Source organism: Acanthochromis polyacanthus, chromosome 5 (assembly GCF_021347895.1).
Source record: "Acanthochromis polyacanthus isolate Apoly-LR-REF ecotype Palm Island chromosome 5, KAUST_Apoly_ChrSc, whole genome shotgun sequence".
NCBI lineage: Eukaryota > Metazoa > Chordata > Actinopteri > Pomacentridae > Acanthochromis > Acanthochromis polyacanthus.
Window position 1 is genome coordinate 43,626,304 of NC_067117.1, and position 22,621 is coordinate 43,648,924.

At 44.6% G+C, this 22,621-nt stretch overlaps 1 protein-coding gene across 3 annotated transcripts in view; it reads left to right on the plus strand.

Annotated features, from left to right (window-relative positions):
- Positions 1-19,510, plus strand: part of LOC110971009 (filamin-B) — a 95,330-nt gene extending 75,820 nt beyond the window's left edge. For 2 of the 3 annotated variants that reach the window (XM_051948225.1, XM_051948226.1), the window contains 13 exons: positions 289-462; positions 1,412-1,570; positions 1,653-1,856; positions 2,009-2,161; positions 2,928-3,050; positions 5,464-5,730; positions 6,811-6,948; positions 7,034-7,149; positions 15,041-15,173; positions 15,288-15,464; positions 15,785-16,003; positions 16,278-16,487; positions 18,062-19,510. In XM_051948225.1, coding sequence (XP_051804185.1) covers positions 289-462; positions 1,412-1,570; positions 1,653-1,856; positions 2,009-2,161; positions 2,928-3,050; positions 5,464-5,730; positions 6,811-6,948; positions 7,034-7,149; positions 15,041-15,173; positions 15,288-15,464; positions 15,785-16,003; positions 16,278-16,487; positions 18,062-18,249 — 2,261 coding nt within the window. In that variant the 3' untranslated portion in view covers positions 18,250-19,510. Of the gene's footprint in view, positions 1-288; positions 463-1,411; positions 1,571-1,652; positions 1,857-2,008; positions 2,162-2,927; positions 3,051-4,452; positions 4,708-5,463; positions 5,731-6,810; positions 6,949-7,033; positions 7,150-15,040; positions 15,174-15,287; positions 15,465-15,784; positions 16,004-16,277; positions 16,488-18,061 lie in introns of all 3 variants that reach the window. The other variant, XM_051948224.1, reaches the window with a different exon arrangement.
- The last annotated feature ends 3,111 nt before the right edge of the window (positions 19,511-22,621 follow it).

Here is a 22,621-nt window from a genome sequence, read left to right on the forward strand (position 1 = left end):
CTGAAACAAGTAACAGCTGAAAAGATCTACTTTTATTATTGATTGATGACAGCAGCCATTTTCTTGACTGCTTGATCAGTTTTGTCTTTAAATTATCAGATGTTTTAAATAAGGTTTCTTTTTTGTCAAACCAGCGTGCCTAACGTTTGAAAAATGTAGCTTCATTGATATTAAACATAAAATCCTCACCATGAAGATGTTTCTGGATAAATGCGGTAGAAGAAGGAAGTGAGTAGGGTAACATTTGTACCTACAATAAGATAATCATTTGTCTGTCCGTCCATCCAGGAGGTCTGGACCTGGCCGTTGAAGGTCCATCTAAAGCAGAGATCACCTGTGTGGACAACAAAGACGGGCTGTGTAACGTGTCCTACCTGCCCACGCTGCCTGGAGACTACAACATCCACGTCAGATACAACGATGAGCACATTTCTGGCAGCCCCTTCAGCGCCAGGATCGTCGGTCAGAAAAGCATCAGTGATCACAAACACAGACCCTTTAATAATGCACATGAACAGTTCTGCCTTCTACAGCTTCTAAATGATTTTAACACAGTTAGGAATGAAAAGTAGAACAGTAAACTAATCTAATGTGACGAGCAAACATGATGAATGCGTTTGTATAATAATTCTACGGCATCATTCATGCTGTTAGCCAGTTAACATTTAAATGAAGGTTATGGTTCCAGTGACTCCACGGTTCTAAAATACTGCAGTGTGACATTTAGAACTACAGAACTGGTGCTACTTTCTACATATTTAACTGCTATTTGTAGGCTTAAACAGTCATTGTTTCCTCTGTTCAGCTACAGTGGATCTGAACAGTTTCCAGTGTTTATCCGTCGCCTGCATCAACCTAAACATGCACAAAAATTTAAAATTTAATTCCATCAAAAAATTGAGTCTGCCAATGTAAAATGACTTACTTCCAATAAAAACAGTGCAGTAGTTTTTATTCCTCAGTAATCCTGAAATTCATGTTTCTCTCAATCCAGAGTGTCCCTTCATTTAAACCAACTTTTTGATTCTTTCATGTAAAAACTTGTTTTGGACAAGAAAAGATCTAAAGCTTTATATTTAATAAAGAGCTGGTTCTTGGTGAGCACTTTAGTTTACAATTCAGTACTCTTTATTTTTAATGAAAACTCTTTTTTATACACGAGGAAATCCGCAGAAGCAACGAGCTGATGTGATGAATCATGTTGGCCTCATGTTCATGAATGAGGCGACTGGTGAGACCATCAGGTGTGATTTGGGAGTCACTGTTTGCTCTGCTAGTGACAGGAAGAAGCACAGGGTCAAGAAAATGATGATGGAGAGACAGGCAGCTCAGGGAGGAGGTGATCTTCATCACAGAGCATTAAAACAGACCACATAGCTGGACGTAGCTTCATCTTACTCGTGTCTTTCAGAGGACAACACGCGGCGCTCTCAGGTCAAACTGGGCTCTGCAGCAGATTTCTCTCTGGACATCAGTGAGACGGACCTCAGCCTGCTGACGGCCAGCATCAGGGCGCCCTCTGGACGTGACGAGCCCTGTCTGCTGAAGAGAATGGCAAACAACCACATCGGTAACGCACAGAGTGAAGAACAGACAGCGAAGCACTCATTTTTTAATAAGGTTTATTGTAATGCGTTTCCTTCTCCCTCCAGGTATATCCTTCATCCCCCGGGAGGTCGGCGAGCACCAGGTCAGCATCATGAAGAACGGCTGCCACGTGGCCAACAGTCCCATCACCATCATGGTCGTCCAGTCTGAGATCGGCGACCCCAGCAGAGTCAGAGTTTATGGTGACGGCGTGGTCCAGGGAACCACCTTCAGCAACTCCAGCTTTGTGGTCGACACACGCGAGGCCGGTCAGTACAGCAGCAGACACGGGCCTCGTTTTTAGTTTTTATTCACACGTAGACCATAAGTCACCAGTAATAACACTGGAGTCAGAGCGTTAACTCAAACGGTCACTAGAAATAAAAGAATCTCCAAACCAGTCCGGACTGTCTGTGTGCAGGGTTTGGTGCTCTGGCTCTGGCCATCGAAGGTCCCAGTAAGGTGGAGATCCAGACAGAGGACCTGGAGGACGGTACCTGTGGAGTCTCCTACTGTCCTACTGAACCTGGAAACTACATCGTCTCAGTCCGCTTCTCTGAGGAACACGTCCCAGGTAGAAAGAAGAACAGAAAAAAGACGAAACTATCAGTCACAGCATGTATGAGTGGAGCTCTGTGAAAGGTAAAATAATCCTGTAGAGGATGTGTAGGAGCCCTGAACCTGCTGCTGAGTTTCAAAGACCTTTTATTTTTAAAGAATCTGTAAACTTCCACGATTTATTATCACAGCAAGATGCTGTAAAAACAGACCCGTCAGATTTTTCAATTTCCTGACTCTTCTTCCCTTTGGTTGAGAAAATGAAGCAGATCTGGGCGTGACCTTTCATCAGTCATGTTAGTGCGCATGTCTTCTTTAAAAGGGCACCAAAAATAAAACAGCTTGCACTAAAAAATCTGCAAATTTGACCTCAGCAAAAATGATGAAGCCGTTAATGAATCAGCTGCACCCAACATTCACATTCAGAGACTTCTCAGTTGAACTGCAGGCAGTGTTTGACCAGAACAGACAGAATAGTATGGAAACTAGCTCTAAATATGTATAGTACACAGGCCCAGCATTTCTGTTCCACTATTGGTAGCACCTGTGGACACTTGGATTCAAGGATTTTTTAAATGTTCATAAAATAATTAAAGAAATGTAACTTTATTGATGGTTGATGGCATTAGAACTGTATTATACTCCACAAAAGACATTTTTAAGTTCTTACAGTGAAAAATGAGCCTGCAGTGAGTAAAAATGCCCAGAAACTGCCTGAAGGTCAGGAAACGATAGCAGACGTAGTTTCAGACAAATAATCTGACGTGTTTGTTTGTCAACAGGAAGTCCGTTCTCAGTGCGTGTGACCGGCGAAGGTCGCATCCGGGAGAGCATCACCAGACGACAGAAGGCGGCATCTGTGGCCAGTGTGGGGAGTGTGTGTGACCTCAGCCTGAAAATACCAGGTACACACACACACACACACACACACACACACACACACACACACACACACACACACACACACACACACACACACACACACACACATGTTTGTACTTCTATCTTAGTGAGGACATCCATAGGCGTAATGCATTTCCTAGAGCCTTACCCTAACCTTAACCATCACAACTGATTGCCTAAACTTAATCCTTACCCTAACCCTAACCAAACCTCAATTCATACCTGTTCTCTAAAAACAAGTCTTCACCCTCAAACATGGCTGTTTCAAAGTGAGGACCGGCCACAATGTCCTCACTTTGTAAAAATGTCCTCACTTTGATAGTTAAATGCAGAAAATGGTTCTCACCATGTAGCAAGTACAAGAACACAAAAGCTGGCTGTGCTGATATTCAGGCTCTTCTGATTGGCTGACCACTGCACCAGTCACAATGGAGGCAGGCTGTGGCTGGTCAAATGATTCCTGAACTCTTTCAGCATTAAAGGTGTCCTGAAGATGGTTAATTTGACCAGGAGCTCTGGTTCTGAGCAGGCTGTTCTGTCTGAAAAGCAAACGTTCTGCTGCTGTTCCTCTTCATGCCGTCTCATCTGTGATTAGGCTTCAACTGCAAAATATGCAGTCTGGACAGTTTCCTTTAGCCTTGAGTCTGCAGTAGAACATACAGAACACACAGACTACTAAAACGTATTCAGCCTCTCAGGCTTCAACCACATGTGTAGAATAAACCTGACATTCAGACAAGTTAAAATCTCTGGAAATCAGCTAAAATGAAAAGTTTCTTTCAGTTATAATATTGGAGAATCTGCATCTAGACCAATCAGCTACGAGCCAGATGTTTCCCATCATCACTGGAGAGACACATCTGGATACAGAACCTCCAGCCGTTTAGATCTCTCCATGTCACTGTCGCATGAAATCAGAATAAGTTGGGATCAGATTGGACAGAAATGGAACCAACTGGATCCCAGTTGGTGACTAAATGAGGTGTGGTTCATCTGGAACAGGTCTATGACAGCCAGACACCTCCTTCATACTAACCACCAAAAGGAAAACGTGTGTGACCTTTAAGACCTTCTGGTTCGGACTCTAAAACTCCTTCATCATCAGAGCTGCTGCTTCTCCTACTTTTCTAAGCATATTTCCTGTCTGAGGCTTTAGGTTTCTCTGGTTTCTATCTGCTGCTCTGTACTGACTGCACTCTGTCTTTGGCCTGATTGTTCTGATCTTCTGTCTCAATGGTTTTCTGCCTTTTTTCTTTGTCCGTCTTGTTTCTTTCCTCCTCCATCGTGTCTGTTCTCCTCCTCAGCTTCTCCTCATTGTCTCCTCCTCTGCCTTGTGCCTTCCTCCTACTCCTCACTCCTTTCCCCCTGTGTGTCTTCCTCCTTCTCTTGCTCTCTCTCCTCCAGTAAGTTGGTTCCTCCTGGTATCTTCTCAGCAGCTCCTTTCTCACTCCTCCTCCCGCTCCTACTGCTCCCTTCGGTGGTCCAGAAGATCCGGTGCGGCTCGTCCCTCTGCCATTCCCCGGGATCAGAGCCTCTCCCCTGGACGGGTCTGTCTGATCTCTGGCCTCTCTGGTCTGGTCCTGGCGGGTGAAGCGAGAGCAGCAGGGGGTGTTTGGGTGGTTGATGCCCACCGACCGGCAGGCAGAGCTGGGGTGGAGGGTGGGTAGGAGAGCTCATTTCTGGGATTCACAGCATGGATGGACACTTACCATGCTTTGCTTTGTGTTTGGAGCCCTTCACTTTGTGCACACTGATCAAGATGGAACTTTAGTAATCCTGACTAATACAGTATCTAAGTATAAACATGTGGAAGTGATTAGAAAGATAAAAAACTCTAAACTAAAACTGCTTCTTCACAAAAACATTCAGAACTGTGATAAAAATTCCAGCTTTGTGTTTTCTGTGGAGCTGTCACTGTTGCTTTTTTTCATGAACTTAAAGGCACATTTGTTCATGAACTAACATTCTAGAGACGTCCCCTGACTGCTCAGCCTGCTGTAGCGCTTCACTGCTGTTGACTTTCTGTCTGCATCGGCAGAGAAACGTCTGTAGATTAAACTGCTGGAAACGAGTAAATCACAGAACAGAGTTTTTGGAGTGGCTCAATTTTTGCACTTAAAAACTTAAACTCATTCCTCAGAATTTAATTTCCAAAAAGTCGATCATGCTGGCACAAACCCCAGAGAACTATTTTTAACTGAAACCTAAATTTTTACGTCTTCATATTTCTCCTTTGATTATTTTTCTTTTACTTGGCATTTCTGTTTTTTTTTCACCCTCACCTCATTTATATTTTAGAGCTTTATTAGTGTTGTAGTTTGATCAAGACTAATAAAGAACGTGCTTAAAAATGCTAAATCAGTTCAGTGAACAAACACAGAAGCAGTAAAGCAGATTCCATCCGTCTGTCTGCAGCCATCGACATGAAGGACGTCACGGCTGAGGTCACTTCACCGTCTGGAGCCAGTCAGCCGGCTGAGCTGGTTGCCATGGGCAACGACACCTACGCCGTGCGCTTCGTCCCCACAGAGATGGGCGTGCACAGCGTGAGTGTAAAGTACAGGGGCGTGCACGTGCCTGGAAGTCCCTTCCAGTTCACTGTGGGACCACTGGGGGAGGGAGGGGCCGCCAAGGTGAGAGCAGGAGGTCCAGGACTGGAGGGAGCAAAGGCTGGAGAGCCAGGTATGACTCACACACACCTACACACACACACCTACACACACACCTACACACACACATGTTTGTTTTTCTATACCGGTGGGGACTTACCATTGACTCCCATTCATATCTAACTCCTTACCCTAACCCTAACCTTAACCATCACCAAATCAATGCCTAACCCTAAACAAACGTTTTTGCACTTTTACATTTTTTATTAACAACAATATGGCCAAGAAAACGGTGTTGCCACCCGTGGGGACCTCATTTTAGGTCCCCACCGTAAGACAAGTCCCCACCTTTATAGCAAATAGTCAGGTCAAAGTCCCCACCGGTATAGCAGAAACAAGTACACACACACACACACACACACACACACACACACACACACACACACACACACACACACACACAAAGACACACGCACACACACACACACACACACCTACACACACACACACACTCTAACATTCATACGTGACCTAAAACTCTGATGTCCTGCTGCCGCTCATCACTGATTATTGTGAAAAGGTGAACTATTCCAGTGAATGAGGAAATAGAAGCAGGTTGGCTCCTCGGCTCTATTAAGCGTGCTTCATAAATAATTTGAAAGCATCCAAACAACTCTTCTGTGCATCAGAGCTCCAGATGTCTCCAAATTCAGGTGAAGCACAGACTTGGACTGTAGCGCTTTATTAGATCCAGAAAAAAGCCAGTACTCATCTGCTGCAACAACATCTGCACTCAAACATAGCACTAAATACCATGTTATGATAAAGGAGCTGCCTCCACTGATGCTGTATTTGGTCATCTGGCCTTCATGTTCAGATATTACTGTGAACACTAGTTTGCTTCCACCCATACTGTCCTGCTAATGGAGATACTAGAGCAATAAATGTGTCCTGTTAGTGATAACTGTAGAGTTTACAAATGAAACACTTCCTCCTAACTGTTTCAAACTGCTGACTGTTGGATAACAGGAAATGCTTGCTGTTTGGTAAATGGTTCTGCTGCAGAATAACTCCTGAAGGCCTGGACTACTGGGCTGGCAAGAGGTTTGTGTTTTGTGTATTTTCTGATTTCTTCCGTCCTCTCTCTGAGCAGCTGAGTTCAGTATCTGGGCCAGAGAGGCGGGGGCTGGAGGTCTGTCCATCGCTGTGGAGGGACCCAGCAGGGCAGAGATCGACTTCGACGACCGCAAAGACGGATCCTGTGGCATCTCCTACGTCGCTCAAGAGCCTGGTACAGAACGCACACCGTTTACCTGTCCTCTGTTCACTAACGTGTCTCTGTCACACTCGGTTTGACTCTCTCCTGTCTTCTCCAGGTGATTATGAGATTTCTGTCAAGTTTAATGAGCAGCACATCCCTGACAGCCCCTACCTGGTTCCTGTGGTGGCTCCAGTCAACGACGCCCGTCGTCTCTCTGTTGCCGGTCTTCAGGTGAGGCATGAGGAGACACCTCCACACCCAACCTGCCCCGCTTTAAAGGGCTCTGGGGCACAGTTGCATAAAAACGTTCTGTTCAAGGATAGATTACCTGGGTGGAGGGTTCATCTGGTTCGGTCTTTTGTTTGAAGACCCAACATGCTAATTTTAGCCCCAAATTCCACTCTGAATTGGATTTAAACACAAAGAGCTGGGATCCATTATCAGTCTATTTCCTGCAGTAGACTGCGTCAGCATCCCTTCAGTTAGAGGAAGCAGAGAGAACAGCTGATATGGAAGCTCTGTGTGAATACGGTCAGCTTCACAACATTAACCGAGCCACTTAAAAATGAAGACATTAAAATCGTACATCCACTAAAATAAACACTACATGTAGAACATTCTACCAGACTGACCTTGGTGTTCCTTTGGTGCTACATGAGTTCCAGTATTCTGTGCTCCGTCTGTGTCAGACACTAAACTGCTGCTAGTTCAGGACATAGCATGGTGCAGGTGGGTTTATGGTGCCAGAGTAAAGCGCTGTTTGACAGCAAGGTAAAGTGGTGTGAATGTTCTAAATGTAGTGTACGCTTCACTCACGGATGTTTTGGTGGCTAAGTTCTGTTTCACTCAGTTTTCCTACCAGCTCTTCTCTATCTTCTAACTGGGAGAACACCATCTACTACAAGTTACTACCAGACCATGGACGAGTACGTCAGACAACTCATTTCAAAGAGATCAATCTATCCCATTGAAGTACCTGAATTTCCTTTATGCACCTGGCCTCATGGACATGGCCGCTGCCAGGCAAAGTGATGGAGTGTCAGATCTGTTTTGGACACAGATCTAATTGTTTTTGAGAGCAGCTGCAAGAAAAAAAATCCCTGTTTATTTACCCAGAAACTGTTTGTTTTGATCAATAAGACCAACTAAAGCCCCAAATACTACATTTATTGCAACATAGAAAAGAAAATGGAATGAGCATACAGGAGCTCAGAGCAATTAGAGTTTCTTTCACTTGGTCACCAAGTGATTTTTTTATTATTAAAGCTAATGTCAGTTGAGTATCAGACCTTTTCTGAACACTCCACTGATGAGCTTTAGATGATCCTAACACTGGAGGAAAGGTCACCAAAAACAGGATTCATCCTCTGGATGCAACACATTTTCCTCTTAAACTTCCTTCAAACTTGCCAGCAGTTGCTCTTCATTAATGTGTCACATTTTGAAAAATTGTATGAGTAGATTTGGAGAATGGTCAGTAGAGTCTCTCACAGCGCTGTCAGAGGCTGATATCTGAGCTCCCTAAACTGCTTTGCCTGGCTCTGGTCATCCCTTCTTTTGTTTGGTGTGGAACTCCTGGTGTTTCTCTTGTGTTTCACTTAAAGGCTTTTAACAGCATCATCATCATCATCATCATCATCATCATCATCATCATCGGCTCCCTGGGTGCTCTGCTGCAGCAGACAGACTGCTGTCCTCACAGACTCTGTAGTGGATACGTTGTCTTCTCAGATTAAGTCTTCTGTCTCAGTTTTAGGTTCCAAATCAGTGAAAAATATACACAGTTAAAATAATAGTTGCAGCAGTCTCACCAAGGAAAAACAGAGAAAAGTCTCGGAGCCGTCTTCAGATTCAAAATAAAGTGTTTATTCCGTGCACAGATCCAAACACTCTGAGAGATACCCCGGGGTAAGTCTGGCTCTGCCCTCTGATGCCCTGTGTTTTATACTTTTCTGGCTCTGGGGTTCCACGCCTCCAGGTCCATCCTTGTCTGACACCATTACATCATTTATTAATAGTGTCTGATCTCCTGGTACTTTCCTACAAAAATCAATAGTTGATCAGCTCCACCAGGTGGTGTGCCAAATCCCTCCTACTGGCTCACTGCCCAACCAATCAGAGCTGTACATTACCACGAGGAACCTCATCAGATCAATTCTATTACTCTTTACACTTCAGCAAATACATGTTTGCCCAAGGTAACCCCCCCCCTGTCCTGACATGACCTCGCCAGCTAAAACCAGTTTTTACCAGTTTTTGTCGGTAAACACCAGGTGCTTTGGCAGACTGCCCTCTGACATCCAGATAATCAACCAGATCATTCTCACAGAACTCTGCTGTGTCACAGCTGAGCCAGAATTCTGCTGTTACTGCCGTGTAACATGTTACTTCTACTTCAGCAGTTTTATCTGGACCTTGAGCTGTGGCGCAGTTTTTTTTTGTTTTTTTTAGAACTTTATTGCCATATAACAGGGCAATGAAATAAACAAAAACATTAACATTGTCCTGAGACTGGGCATCATACCAAATACAAAATCAGATACAAAATGAAGAAAAAGAAAATACAGGCATAGGTTGAGTCCTACGACAGGAATTCTATCATTGGCCCCCACTTCCTCTCAAAAACAGGGATTTTTAGTTGCAGTTGTGCTGTCAGCTGTTCATCAAGAAAACTTGTCTAGTTTTTTGTGTCCACTGTGTAATTGTCGGTGGCTCAGGTTTCAGCCAACATATTGTTATCATTTTTCTTGCAGTCATTAACATTAGATGCAGCAGATATTCTTGGTCATGAGAGTGGCGTAGTTTTTAATTCTCCCCTTACTGCAGTGTAGCAGTTTAATTTTAATTCACCATTTTTCACCAGTTTATTTACCTTTCTTCAACAACTCTAGATGTAGATGAACCTCTACTATGAGTCTGCTCTCCTCTGTCAGTCACTTCATCCTGGATCCTACAGGACAGTCAGCAGATACAGTAATGAGAAGAATGTTTGCGTTGTTTTAGTTCATCTCTGCAGGATCACGTCCAGCATACGTGGTGATTTATGAGTAACAAGACGTCAGTGCAGAAATGTTAGGGCTAGTTTAGAAGCTATGTTGCTTGCTTTAACAGTGTGCTAACACACTGTCAGGACTGTAGTGTTAGCTCATAATAATCACGACCACGACGACGACTGAAAGTTAAACACGACTTTACTCGCACACAGGCAACACACAACTCCAACATGCGCAGTAGGGTACATAACAAACTCCCCTTTTCTCTTTAAAGAAAAACAGTGTAAAGAAAACATTTCCTCCTTTTTCCTTTTTTTAGTCAATTTAACATGTACTGTAACCAGACTAAAGTTTCAACCTTGATGCCGAACAGTAAGGAAAAAGTCTTTGTTGTTCATTCCATTTAGTTTTTAAGCTGCCATACACCTTCGCTGAGGGCCCTCAGCAAAACTAGGGCAGATGTCCCCTTCTTGGTCAAGCAGTCAGCGAGTTGCTCCTTCGTTGTTGACCACATGACCTGCTGAATAGTCCCAGAGTTGATGAGTTCCTTGATACTGCTGATCTCTAGCCTGAGTCTTTTCTCTGTGACTGATTTGGTGGATTTGATAGCATCAAAAAGAGAGTGGTTGTCGGTTACACACACAATAGGCAACTTGTTGCATGTACAGTCACCTGTGGTGAGCTCTGAATAGAGTGTAGCTAAGAAGACTGCACTGTCCACGCCATCTCCAAGTGCCAAGGTCTCTCCAGCTAAAGTGCTTCGAACAACTCTTTTGATCCTTTTTGACTGCCAACATATAGGTGAGAATTTTCCTTCCTTTCCCATAAGCATGATTAGGTCCCCACCTTGTGTCCCGCCATCTGTAAGGTTTCCCATGGATGAGTCACTGAATACTACCAGTTTCAGGGAGCTGTCCTCTCCCAAGTGCTGAAACCTCAAAGTCACCTCCTCTGACTTCAATTTTCTGACAAGTTTGTTTGTACAATGCAGAGTCTGAATAGTAGCATGCTTGGTACTGGATGCCAGAACGGATATGTCATACATTGTCTGGTCTGCTCTTCCTTGCCACCCACAGTATTTGGCCAGTCTTTGACTTAAGCATATCACGTTCAGTGTCTGTTAGGGGAGCTTCTCGCTGTGTAGCTCTGGTGGGGTCCACAGGAATGGGTTGAAGATTTTTTTATGTACATCCGCTGTTGCACCTGTATTTCATTCTCCACAGAGAGAACCTCCATTCCAATGTAGTTGAAGCTGTTGTGCTCTTCACGGCCAACTTGAAAAGCAGCTTTCAAGTAAGGGATGATTGTCATGGAGAATGTCTCTGAACCTCCCCAGATAAAGTCATCCACATGACAAGCAAGGACTCCCGTCACATTGCAACAGTCATCCAACCAGTAGAACACTGCTGGGTCAACTTTCAAGACAGTACCTCCTGACTGCTGCATAATGTCCTTCACCCTATTGTACCAGTACAGGGAAGCATCTGCCAGGCCATAAACACACTTCTTCAATTTCCACACAGTTCCTTTACTCTGAGCTTCTTGAGGAGGACGAATATAGACATTTCGGGTTAACTCTTTACCTTGCAAAAAGGCTGCTTTAATGTCCATAGAGTTTAGCTGCCATTTCTTTTGACATATAACAGCCATTATCATTTTCAGAGACTCTGAGGCACATGTAGGTGAATCTTTTGGAAGCTCCTCAGTGTTCATTTCCTCAAAGCCTCTTGCAACTAGTCTGGCTTTAGGTACGACACCATCTGTTGTCTCCTTGAGTGTGCACACCCACCTTGTAGAGATGCATTTCTGACCTTCATCTTTCACCTCTTCAAACACATCGTTCTGTTTCCAGTTGCTGAGTTCAGCGTGTTTGGCAGGCATAAAGGCATCATCAGTCACAAGTACATCATCTTCATGGCAGTCTGCATATAACTCAGCATGCTCAGATGGACCCGGTTGAAGATTGTGTACTTGTCCTAAATCCACTGATCCAGTTGTGCCAGCAATTTCTTCAGGCTCCATGTACTGTAAATTGTACCAGTTTCTGTACGTTCCAGTGGCCTTTCCTGCCCGACTGAGGATTTTTGCAGTGTGTGCTTGGCCACTTCCACTATCTATGTATGTAACCATTTGTCCAATTTTCAGCTTAAGTCCTTCACAGGTAGTGTTTGAGTGTGCTGAGTTGTGAGTGGGCTCATTGTTATCCTCAGCATCTTTATCATCAGAGGGTGTCTCTTCATCACTTTCATTTAAAGCATCATTCTGTGGTCTTAAGTCTGGTAATTTGGCATTTCCAGCTCCCACCAACTGATTATCTTTTTCTTTCAGCATAACTTGAGAGCCATCAACCTTCTGAAGTCTAGATTGATGAACACGAACATAGGTGCCCCCTATAGAACAAATATCACCACACCGTCTTGGCCGATGACGACACCTGGGCCTTTCCATTCTGTAGAATCCACTCGTTTATAGTAGACCTTATCCCCCGTTTCATAGCGGTCATCAGTGGGTCGCAGTTGTTTACGAAGGGCTCTTCGGATCCTCTCAGAGCGTTCTGCTTCTGTGAACGCTCTTCTTGTGGTGAGATGTGTTGAGCTATCCAAGTAGCCATGCTAGTCCCTTCTAGAGCTGGTGGTTTATCAGTGAGAACTGACAGCAGATTTGGATTCTGCCCGAACACTAGCTGGTAGGGACTGTACCCATGCACATTGTGCATAGAATTTTTTGCCATCAGTGCCCAATCTAGGGCTGTCTTCCAGTCACATCCGTTGTCTCTCTTTATCTTCAGCAAGATTTCCGTAAGGGTTTGATTATGTCTTTCTAAGAGGCCGTTACTCCATGGACTATAAGCTGCAGTTGTTTTCACTTCAGTGTTGAAGTTTTCAGCCAAGTCTCTCATTTCATCATTATTGAACTCACCCCCATTGTCAGTTAACAGTCTGTGTGGAGGGCCATGAACACTAATCCAGCAGTGAATGAAGTGCTTCACTATTTCCTTGGGTTTCTTGGTGGTAACAATGCTTCCTGCACTGAATCTGGTGAAGTGGTCAATGGCATGCAGATACCACACTCCTGGTTCTAGTTCATGTAAGTCCATAGCTACAGTCTCATTGTAGGCCGAGGCCAGGGGTAAACCTACTGCTGGCTTGTGCTTTGGTTTACTGTATCGGATGCATGTCTCACAGTTTTTTACAATATCCTTCAGAATTGTGATGCACTCCTGGTCATTATTACCTGAGCAGGTCAGTAGCTTCTGCAGTCTGTCAACAGAGACATGTCCAAACTGCTTGTGCAGCTTCAATAGCACTTTTTGCTTTTGTCATTTTCAGTAACTCATCAGGTGTGAGTTGATCAATATAATGATCAAGCCATTTTTTACCACATACAGTTCTGGTGCAGGCCGTGTCAACTACTGCAGATCCCAAAGACTCCACCATGAACACCTCAGTGTCAGACAATATTTCTTTTGACAACAAAGTAATATTGCATTCTTCAAGCTCTGTGCTCTCATCTATTGTCATTTTAGCATGTTAATTCTTGTGGGGACAATCCTTCGCCCAATGATACAAGCTCTGACAAATGGCACATCTTGTTCTTCTGCCATGTCTGTCGAGTGGATTTGTACCTGGAGCAGCTGCTTGGTGTTGCAGTCTTGACCTCCTGTCTCCTCTGCCGGCAAACTTTGTATAGTAAGCAGCTTCACTTGTATTTCCGCTCACCTGCATTGCATCAGCGCCGCCCCGCGGCGTACTGTCGCCAAAGATCCTCTTTAGGGCGGACTTCATGTCATCAACAGTAAGGGTCGGACAAGCAGTAAGGGCCAACTGTTTCTCTTTCATGGTAAGTCCTGCAGTGTCTAGCAACTTAAATGCTAACACTGCGTCGGGAAGCTCCATTCGAAACTGCCGGATCCTGTTGTACCTTCGGTCAAACTCAATAATGTAATCCGCCATTGAAACGTGATCGTTCTTACTTATTCAGTCAAACTCCGTGTACGCTTCGTATTGACGGTCCTTTTCTTCTTTTAAAAACACAGAGTCCAACTTTTTCATAAGTGTAGTCATTCCATCATCTTTGTTCAAATCCGCTGCGGCTATTTCCAGTGCACTTTCCCTCGCTTTTCCTGTTCGCGATAAGGCAACCGCCAGTGCCTGCTTCTTCTTGTCCAAGTCCGTTATAAATGTCCAGATGTCAACTTCATTCTTCCAGCTTTCGTAAGATTTTTTTATCATCAAACTCTGGCGGAACTTTATAATTACCAGCGGCCATCCTCTGCAACCAATGTTGGCTCAGAATAATCACGACGACGACGACTGAAAGTTACACACGACTTTACTCACACACAGGCAACACACAACTCCAACATGCGCAGTAGGGTACATAACACTCACAATAAACATGCGCAGTAGGGTACATAGCATGTAGTACATGGTCATTGTAGCTTACTCTAGCTTTACTGTGGCATCCTGAGTCTGTCTGCTGGAGCTGCACCAGCAGGAGCTCAGGTAAGAGTTCACTGTTCAACCAGGGCAGAGAATGTGAAGGAGAAGAGACTTGGAATCTGCTGGTAAAATGTCAGTGTTTGTGTTTACCATGTCGTTCCACCTGCTGTCCCTCCCGCTGTCCCTCCCGCTGTCCCTCCCGCTGTCCCTCCCGCTGCCCCTCCCGCTGCCCCTCCCGCTGTCCCTCCCGCTGTCCCTCCCGCTGTCCCTCCCGCTGCCTCTCCCGCTGCCCCTCCCGCTGTCCCTCCCGCTGTCCCTCCCGCTGTCCCTCCCGCTGTCCCTCCCGCTGTCTCTCCCGCTGTCTCTCCCGCTGTCCCTCCCGCTGTCCCTCCCGCTGTCTCTCCCGCTGTCCCTCCCGCTGTCCCTCCCGCTGTCCCTCCCGCTGTCTCTCCCGCTGTCTCTCCCGCTGTCCCTCCCGCTGTCCCTCCCGCTGTCTCTCCCGCTGTCTCTCCCGCTGTCTCTCCCGCTGTCCCTCCCGCTGCCCCTCCCGCTGTCCCTCCCGCTGTCCCTCCCGCTGTCCCTCCCGCTGTCCCTCCCGCTGTCCCTCCCGCTGTCTCTCCCGCTGTCTCTCCCGCTGTCTCTCCCGCTGTCCCTCCCGCTGTCTCTCCCGCTGTCTCTCCTCTGCAGGAGTCTGGTCTGAAGGTGAATCACCCAGCATCCTTTGCGGTGTCTCTGAATGGAGCGCAGGGTAAGATGGACGCCCAAGTCCACAGCCCCTCTGGATCTGTGCAGAAGTGTGTCGTCTCAGAGCTGGAAAGAGGTGTGTGTGTGTGTGTGTGTCTGAAAATGAAATGTCAGCGTACGTTCCTGAACTCCTACTCTGTGTGTGTGTGTGTGTGTGTGTGTGTTAACAAAGCTCTCTGCTGTCATCCAGACAAATACGCTGTCCGCTTTATACCCCGGGAGAACGGCATTCACACCATCGATGTCAAGTTCAACGGCTCTCACATCCCAGGAAGTCCTTTCCAGGTCCGAGTTGGAGAACCAGGACAGACTGGAGAGCCCAGCCTGGTGACGGCGTATGGATCAGGACTGGAGAGAGGCACGACAGGTGGGTTACCTGAAACTGATGACATGTGACCCCAGAAAATAAGAAAATTACACAAAATAAACCACAACCCTTTTTGTCAACCCACTCATTAATTCTTCAGTTTTTAGGATTGTGTAGCTCAGAACCCCGTGCAGGTTTTCTTCATGTTTACTGCACTATAAAGTCCCGCAGTGGAAATCATCCAAGCTAAAGTACTATTTATCTGCAAAATAAATAAATAAAGTTGCATCTCTCTGATTCCTGATCTGATTGAACTTTTGTCAGTTTGGTTTGGGGAACAGCCACTGTAAAACAAGAACGGTGTGCTTTCACCCCTGCAGGTACCCAGTCAGAGTTCATCATTAACAACACCAAGGCGGGCCCTGGGACCTTAGCCGTGACCATCGAGGGTCCGTCCAACGTGAAGATGGACTGCCAGGAGGTTCCAGAGGGCTTCAAGGTGCTGTACACCCCCATGGCACCTGGAAACTACCTGATCAGCATCAAATATGGAGGACCTAACCACATCACTGACAGCCCCTTCAAGGCCAAAGTCACAGGTACGCTGCTGAACGTCACTGTCCTCCTGAAAGCTCAGCCTGCAGACCGGCTGTTCAGAGGAGTGCTGAAAGTAGCACTACAATGAAGGCAGCTGCATCTGCTTGAGTTTTGTAGAGACAAACATTTATCTAAAGACTTTTTCAGGGTAAGATCAAGCAGTGGACTGAGTTTAATTCTTCGGTAAGCCGTCGTGTGGATGCATCATTCTGCCTACTTTACAGTCAGGTTTAGTCAAATATGACTCCCCCTGATGTTTTCCTCCTCCTCTCTCAGGTCCTCGCCTTGTAAACGTGACAAACGCCAGCCAGACGTCGACCCTGACGGTGGATCCGGCGGTTCGGGCATCCAGCAGCAGCTTCGCTCAGAGTGCCATGCCCAGACCGACCGAGTCTGACGCCAGTAAGGTGCAGAGCCGAGGAACCGGACTCAGCAAGGCCTTCGTGGGTCAGAGGAGCAGCTTCTCTGTCGACTGCAGCAAAGCTGGTGAGGAAGGCTGGCCGATGAACAACCCGCTGCTGATCACTGGGATCAATGACATGGTTCTGGTCCAGGGAAAACACACTGCCAGCTGAGGGAGACACTCTGCAGAGGTTACAGAAAGAACCTGCTCATCATTCCAGCCTGCAGAGGCTGAAGGACAGGATCCAGCTGCAGCTGTTTGCTTCTTATTCTGCTGCTCTGGTTCAGTCTGTGGTGCTGTAGAGGAACCCAGCAGCTGTTACTGAGACAGACAGGATGACTGCAGCTGTGTCAGGTTCCTTCTTTAACGGTTGGAACTCTGACTGGCTGAGTGTTGTGTTCCTGAACTCCTAAATAAACCAATGAGAACTTCTGTCACAGAAACACTGCAGGTTGAAACAGCTGGATGCAGCACCACAGATTAAACCATCGTAGTTTCACCTTCACAGCAGCTGGAGACTGCCAGAAATCCTCCCTTTAAATGAACAATGAGCCGTAAATGCACACACCTTCTGTCCTTTCTGCAGAGTGGCTCCTTAAGCCAGCAGAATGTTCTGACTGGACCGGACCAACACCAGCTGTTCATATGGATCAGAAGGAACAGAAAACATGCTGCAAGTTGATACAAATCAAAACGAGTCACCTTGACTCTGTCCAGAAGCTGTTTGAAGTGTTTCTGCAGGACCGAAGCATTTCTGCAAACAATAGAACTATTTACACTGCGCAGACTCAAAGGTTGGTTGCAAAAACATGGAAACTTGTGGAAAAAAGACAAGTTACTGATTCGGTTAGAAAATGGACTTGATTATTAGAAAACATTCAGAAATCAAATTCTGATTGATTAGGCTCAAAGATTGACAGAAGGATGGAGTTCAGTTGTAAAGGTAAAACGTGAAAAATGCACACTAAAAATAGTATTAAGAATAATTAAGAATGTAGTGGAGCTTTACTCTGAACTCTCCTCTCATTTAAACATTCACATGAAACATGCTGTTTCTTCAGCTTTAAATCCAGACTTCCTGGCTGGAACTGTGACTTCCTGCAGCCAGCAGTCATGTGGCAAAGACCCACTTTGTTCTGGTTTGAACTGGGCTGAACTGCAGGCAGTGTGTCCACAAACCAGACAGAGTTTACTGTGGAAACAGTGAACATGTGAGTGGTGAGTTATCTGTAGAGCCACCGTTTCCCTCCAGTATTGGTAACAGCTTTTGTGAAATAAAGCAGACCAGCTTCCATTTCTAGGTTTTCTGCTTCCTGTGTGACGCTGCACACAAACATGCTGAGCTCTCTGTCCTGGTCATGGCGGTTCTGTTTCATAGAGATGCAGAACTTCACATTACAGTGAAATGGAACAGGAGCAAAAGCACAGAAACTGCTTGGAGTTCAGAGGTTTGAGGTGATTTAATCACAGTTAATATCTGACCGTTTGTGATGTTCTGTCTTTAGCAGCAGCGTCAGAAGCTTGTTGGACATGGTGACTACTGTGAGCCTTTGCTATAAAATGATGTCAATCCCAGAGACTGGAAATGTGTCCTAACGGCAGGGTCCCCCCACATCCAGCTACTGCTTTACTTGCTGTCTTTCTGTCCTCTACCCAGGTAAGAACATGCTCCTGGTGGGTGTGTACGGCCCTCAGGTTCCCTGTGAGGAGGTTCTGGTCAAACATTTGGGCAACCTGCAGTACAACGTCAGCTACGTGCTGAAGGAGCGGGGCAACTACATGCTGGTGGTCAAATGGGGCGATGACCACATCCCAGGCTCCCCCTTCCACGTCGCTGTTCCTTGATGCTGTCACTCCTCCTGCTCCGTTCCACATCCCAGTTAAAGTGGACACTTCAGTGGACACTGTCCAATGAACAAGCTGCTCAACTCTGTAAAAATCTGATGTTTTAAGGATTTTCTGCCTTCCTCAACTGATTTGCATGTTGTAATGTTTCTCAAACTGCCCTTAATAGAGGGACTCAAGTGTCAAATTCTAAAAGCATTGAAGGGTAGCATAAAGACCACATCAGTGAATGTAAACCTGCTACTTTTCTGTGTTAAACTGTGGAAGACATACAGATGGAGACAGAGGTTTAACCTATTAATTACTGCTACCATGGAATTTTAAACTTCACAGTTGATGTTTTTCATACCTAATTGGTGGATTAGAGATGCTGTTTTTACACATTCCAGAATGTGAAACTGGATTGAGAAAAGGTTTGGACTGAAATGAGTGAGGTCAGACCTTTCACATGTAACTGGAATTCTATGATACAGCGCTTTCCTTCAGTAGAACAGTGCCAGGAATAAAGCAGAGAGTTCTGTGAGGTGTCTTCATGTCTGATTGTGTATGAGGGAGCCAGATGAGCCGCTGCCATAGGGAACCAGCAGTAAAGAGCAGACCTATGCAGCAAAGCGCTGTGAACGGAAAAGTGACTAAACATCTCAGTTAGAAGAACTGGAGTTCTGTCAGTGTGACGCTCTGTTTACACGAACAGGAAGTGTCAAACTGTATGAAACTACTGATGCTTGTTGTTGAACTGGAGCTACCAGAATCCCACTACTTCCTGCTGCCATAATGAAGCGACGGCGGGTAAAGCTGCCTTCACACTACTGTCTCCTGCACTGTTCAACAGACTACTCAATGATGTGCTGGACTTTTGGGTTCACTGCTGTTCTCTGCTGTCTTTTCCTCTGTTTTCACATAAACAGATCTGACTTTGTTCTAGTCTGCCTGGACAGAAGATGCTGATGAACCAGATTTGATGTGATGATAAAGAGTGTGATGATCCATGAGTGATGCACACATCACTGCATAAAGCGTTAAAAAACACTCAGAATCAGATAGGAACTGGAATATGAGGTCAGACTTTGAGTTTGTGTGTGAATCTTGAAGGAATGGTGTCTTACCTGTTGGTTTTCTCCTAATCACTGCTACTTTTGATACTTTTGGGTTTTTGTATGGGGTGAGAAACGCTTCATTTTGTACTGGGCAGTGGGCTGTGCTACATGAAACAAAACCCTGAGATGATGTACATTTGATAATTAAAATCAGCTGGAATTCAGACACTGAGTTCAGTCTTTAATTTGCTTTGATGTTTTATCTCCCAGCTACATTCAGACACCGAGTTTGGAAGCACAGATCCGGATACTGTGAAAACCTGAAACCAATCCAGGTTCTTCCACCACTCACCCATCTCTGATGTGATGGAACCTTCTGTCATAAACTTTAAATATTTGAATTGGTATCTGTGAAGTTTTAGATCAATTCATCAAGTGCTTTCTGAGATCTAAAAACAAGAAGCTAAACTGAAATTTGAGGCTGTTTGAAGAACAAGATTTCTGGAAATCTTAAAGACCAAAGCATGAAAGTTTCACTCTGTTTCTCTTCGTGTCATGGATTCTGAATCAGATTGTCTCTGATTATGGGTGAGCAAATATTTAAAGAGAGTCATGAAAAATCATGAGAAAACTAAAAACTGTGTATAATTAGATGTGAACTACATGTATAACCATAAACGGTTTCAGATAAACTCGGACAAAGACAGAGATCAATGAGATTCAGAATGGGTACAAATATAAATAATGAACACGTATACAAACTTTAATCTAGATTTAATTCAGTTTTTTTCAGTTTTATTTATGTAGCGCCAATCACAGGTCAGATTGTCTCAAGACGCTTTAGAGAACCAATATGGAACCCAGATCCGCCCTAAGGAGACAGTGGAAAGTAAAACGTTGAGCAGAACCAGACTCTGTGGGGGAACATCTGCTGCTGATGGATACATGCATGATCAGAGTAACACAGATGATACGTACAAAGTAGAAGCTAACAGGCAAACTGATTCATAGTTTACTGTTATGATGTACAGCTCTGGCAATAAATACACTACATACAGTGTATGCAAACATTTGGGCATCCCTGATAATTTTCAAGGTTTTCCTTTATAAATCACTGGTTGTTCAGATCAGCAATCCGTTCAATATATCATATACAGTGCCTATCATAAGTATTCACCCCCTTTGATGGTTTACCCTTTTATTGCTTTCATAAATCAATCATGGTCAATAAAACTTGGCTCTCTTAACAAAAAAATTATTGGAAAAAACTCTTTAATGTCAAAGTGAAAACAGATTTCAATAAAGTAATGTTAATGAAAGAAATTTATATAAATAAAAATAATTGTTTGCATAATTATTCACCCCCTTTTTAATTTAATGGTCTAATTCAATAGAGGTCCATCAAATTGTTGCCAATAGTCTCACAATTAGTGAAATGAAGATCACCTGAGTGGTGTGGGTGTGTTTCAAGTGATTGAGTTGTAAAACATCTGTCTGAAGGGTCCAGAGAGTGGTTGATCAGTATTCCTGGCTACCATTACACCATGAAGACAGAAGAACACTCTAAGCAACTCAGGGAAAGGGTTATTGAGAAGTACAATTCAGGGGATGGTTACAAAAACATTTCCAAGGCACTGAACATCCCCCGGAGTTCAGTGAAATCAATTATCAAGAAATGGAAGGAATATGGCACTTGTGTGAATCTGCCTAGATCAGGCCGCCCTCGTAAACTGAGTGACCTACAAGTAGGAGACTAGTGAGAGAAGCCACCAAGACCCCTACAACTACTCTGAAGGAGTTACAAGCTTCAGCTGCTGAGATGGGAGAGACTGTGCATGTAGCAACTGCTGCCCGGGTTCTTCACCGGTCAAAGCTTTATGGGAGAGTGGCAATGAGAAAGCCACTGTTGAAGAAAAGTCATATTAGATCTGGACTAGAGTTTGCCAAAAAGCATGTGGAAGACTCCATGGTCAAGTGGAAGAAGATTCTTTGGTCTGATGAGACCAAAATTGAGCTTTTTGGCCATCAGACAAGACGTCATGTTTGACGGAAACCAAACACTGCACATCACCAAAAACACACCATCCCCACTGTGAAGCATGGTGGTGGCAGCATCATGCTGTGGGGATGTTTCTCAGCAACTGGACCTGGAAGGCTTGTAAAGATAGAGGGCAGAATGAATGCTGCAAAATACACTGAAATCCTGGGGAACAATCTTTTTCAGTCTGCAAGAGAACTACGTCTTGGGAGAAGATTTATTTTCCAGCAAGACAATGATCCAAAACATACTGCAAAAGCTACACAGGAATGGTTAAAAAGAACCAGGTAAATGTTCTGGAGTGGCCGAGTCAAAGCCCAGACCTCAATCCTATAGAGAATTTGTGGCTGGACTTGAAAAGGGCTGTTCATGCCCGATACCCACACAACCTGACAGAGCTTGAGCAGTTTTACAAAGAAGAATGGAGCAAAATTGCAGTGGGCAGATGTGCAGACTGACTGAGACCTATCCACACAGACTCACTGCTGTGATTGCAGCCAAAGGTGATCTACTAAATACTGACTTGAAGGGGGTGAATAATTATGCAAACAATTATTTTCATTTATATAATTTCTTTCATTAACATTACTTTATAGAAATCTGTTTTCACTTTGACATTAAAGAGTTTTTTCCAATAAATTTTTTTGTTAAAAAAGCTAAATTTTATTGAGCATGATTGATTTATGAAAGCAATAAAAGGATAAAACATCAAAGGGGGTGAATACCTATGATAGGCACTGTAGCAGACAAACACAGTGATATGAGAAGTGAAATGAAGTTTATAGGATTTACAGAAAGTGTGCAATAATTATTTAAACAAAAGTAGGCAGGTGCATAAATTTGGGCACCCTTGTTGTTTTACTGATTTGAACACCTTTAGGACTAATTATTGGAACATAAAATCTGTTTGGTGACCTCATTGACCTTTGACCTGCATACACAGGTGGAGCCAATCATGAGAAAGGGTATTTAAGGTGGACAATTGCAAGTTGTTCTCCTCTTTGCATCTTCTCTGAAGAGTGGCAACATGGGAGCCTCAAAACATCTGTCAAATGAGCTGAAAGCAAAGATTGTTCAGCATCATGGTTTAGGGGAAGGAAACAAAAAGCTAGCTCAGAGATTTCAGCTGTCAGTTTCCACTGTGAGGAACATAGTGAGGAAATGGAAGACCACAGGCTCAGTTCTAGTTTAGGCCTGGAGTGGCAGACCAAGAAAAACCTCAGCTAAGCAGAGATGAAGGACGGTGAGAACAGTCAAACCAGCTCCAAAGACCTACAACATGATCTTGCTGCAGATG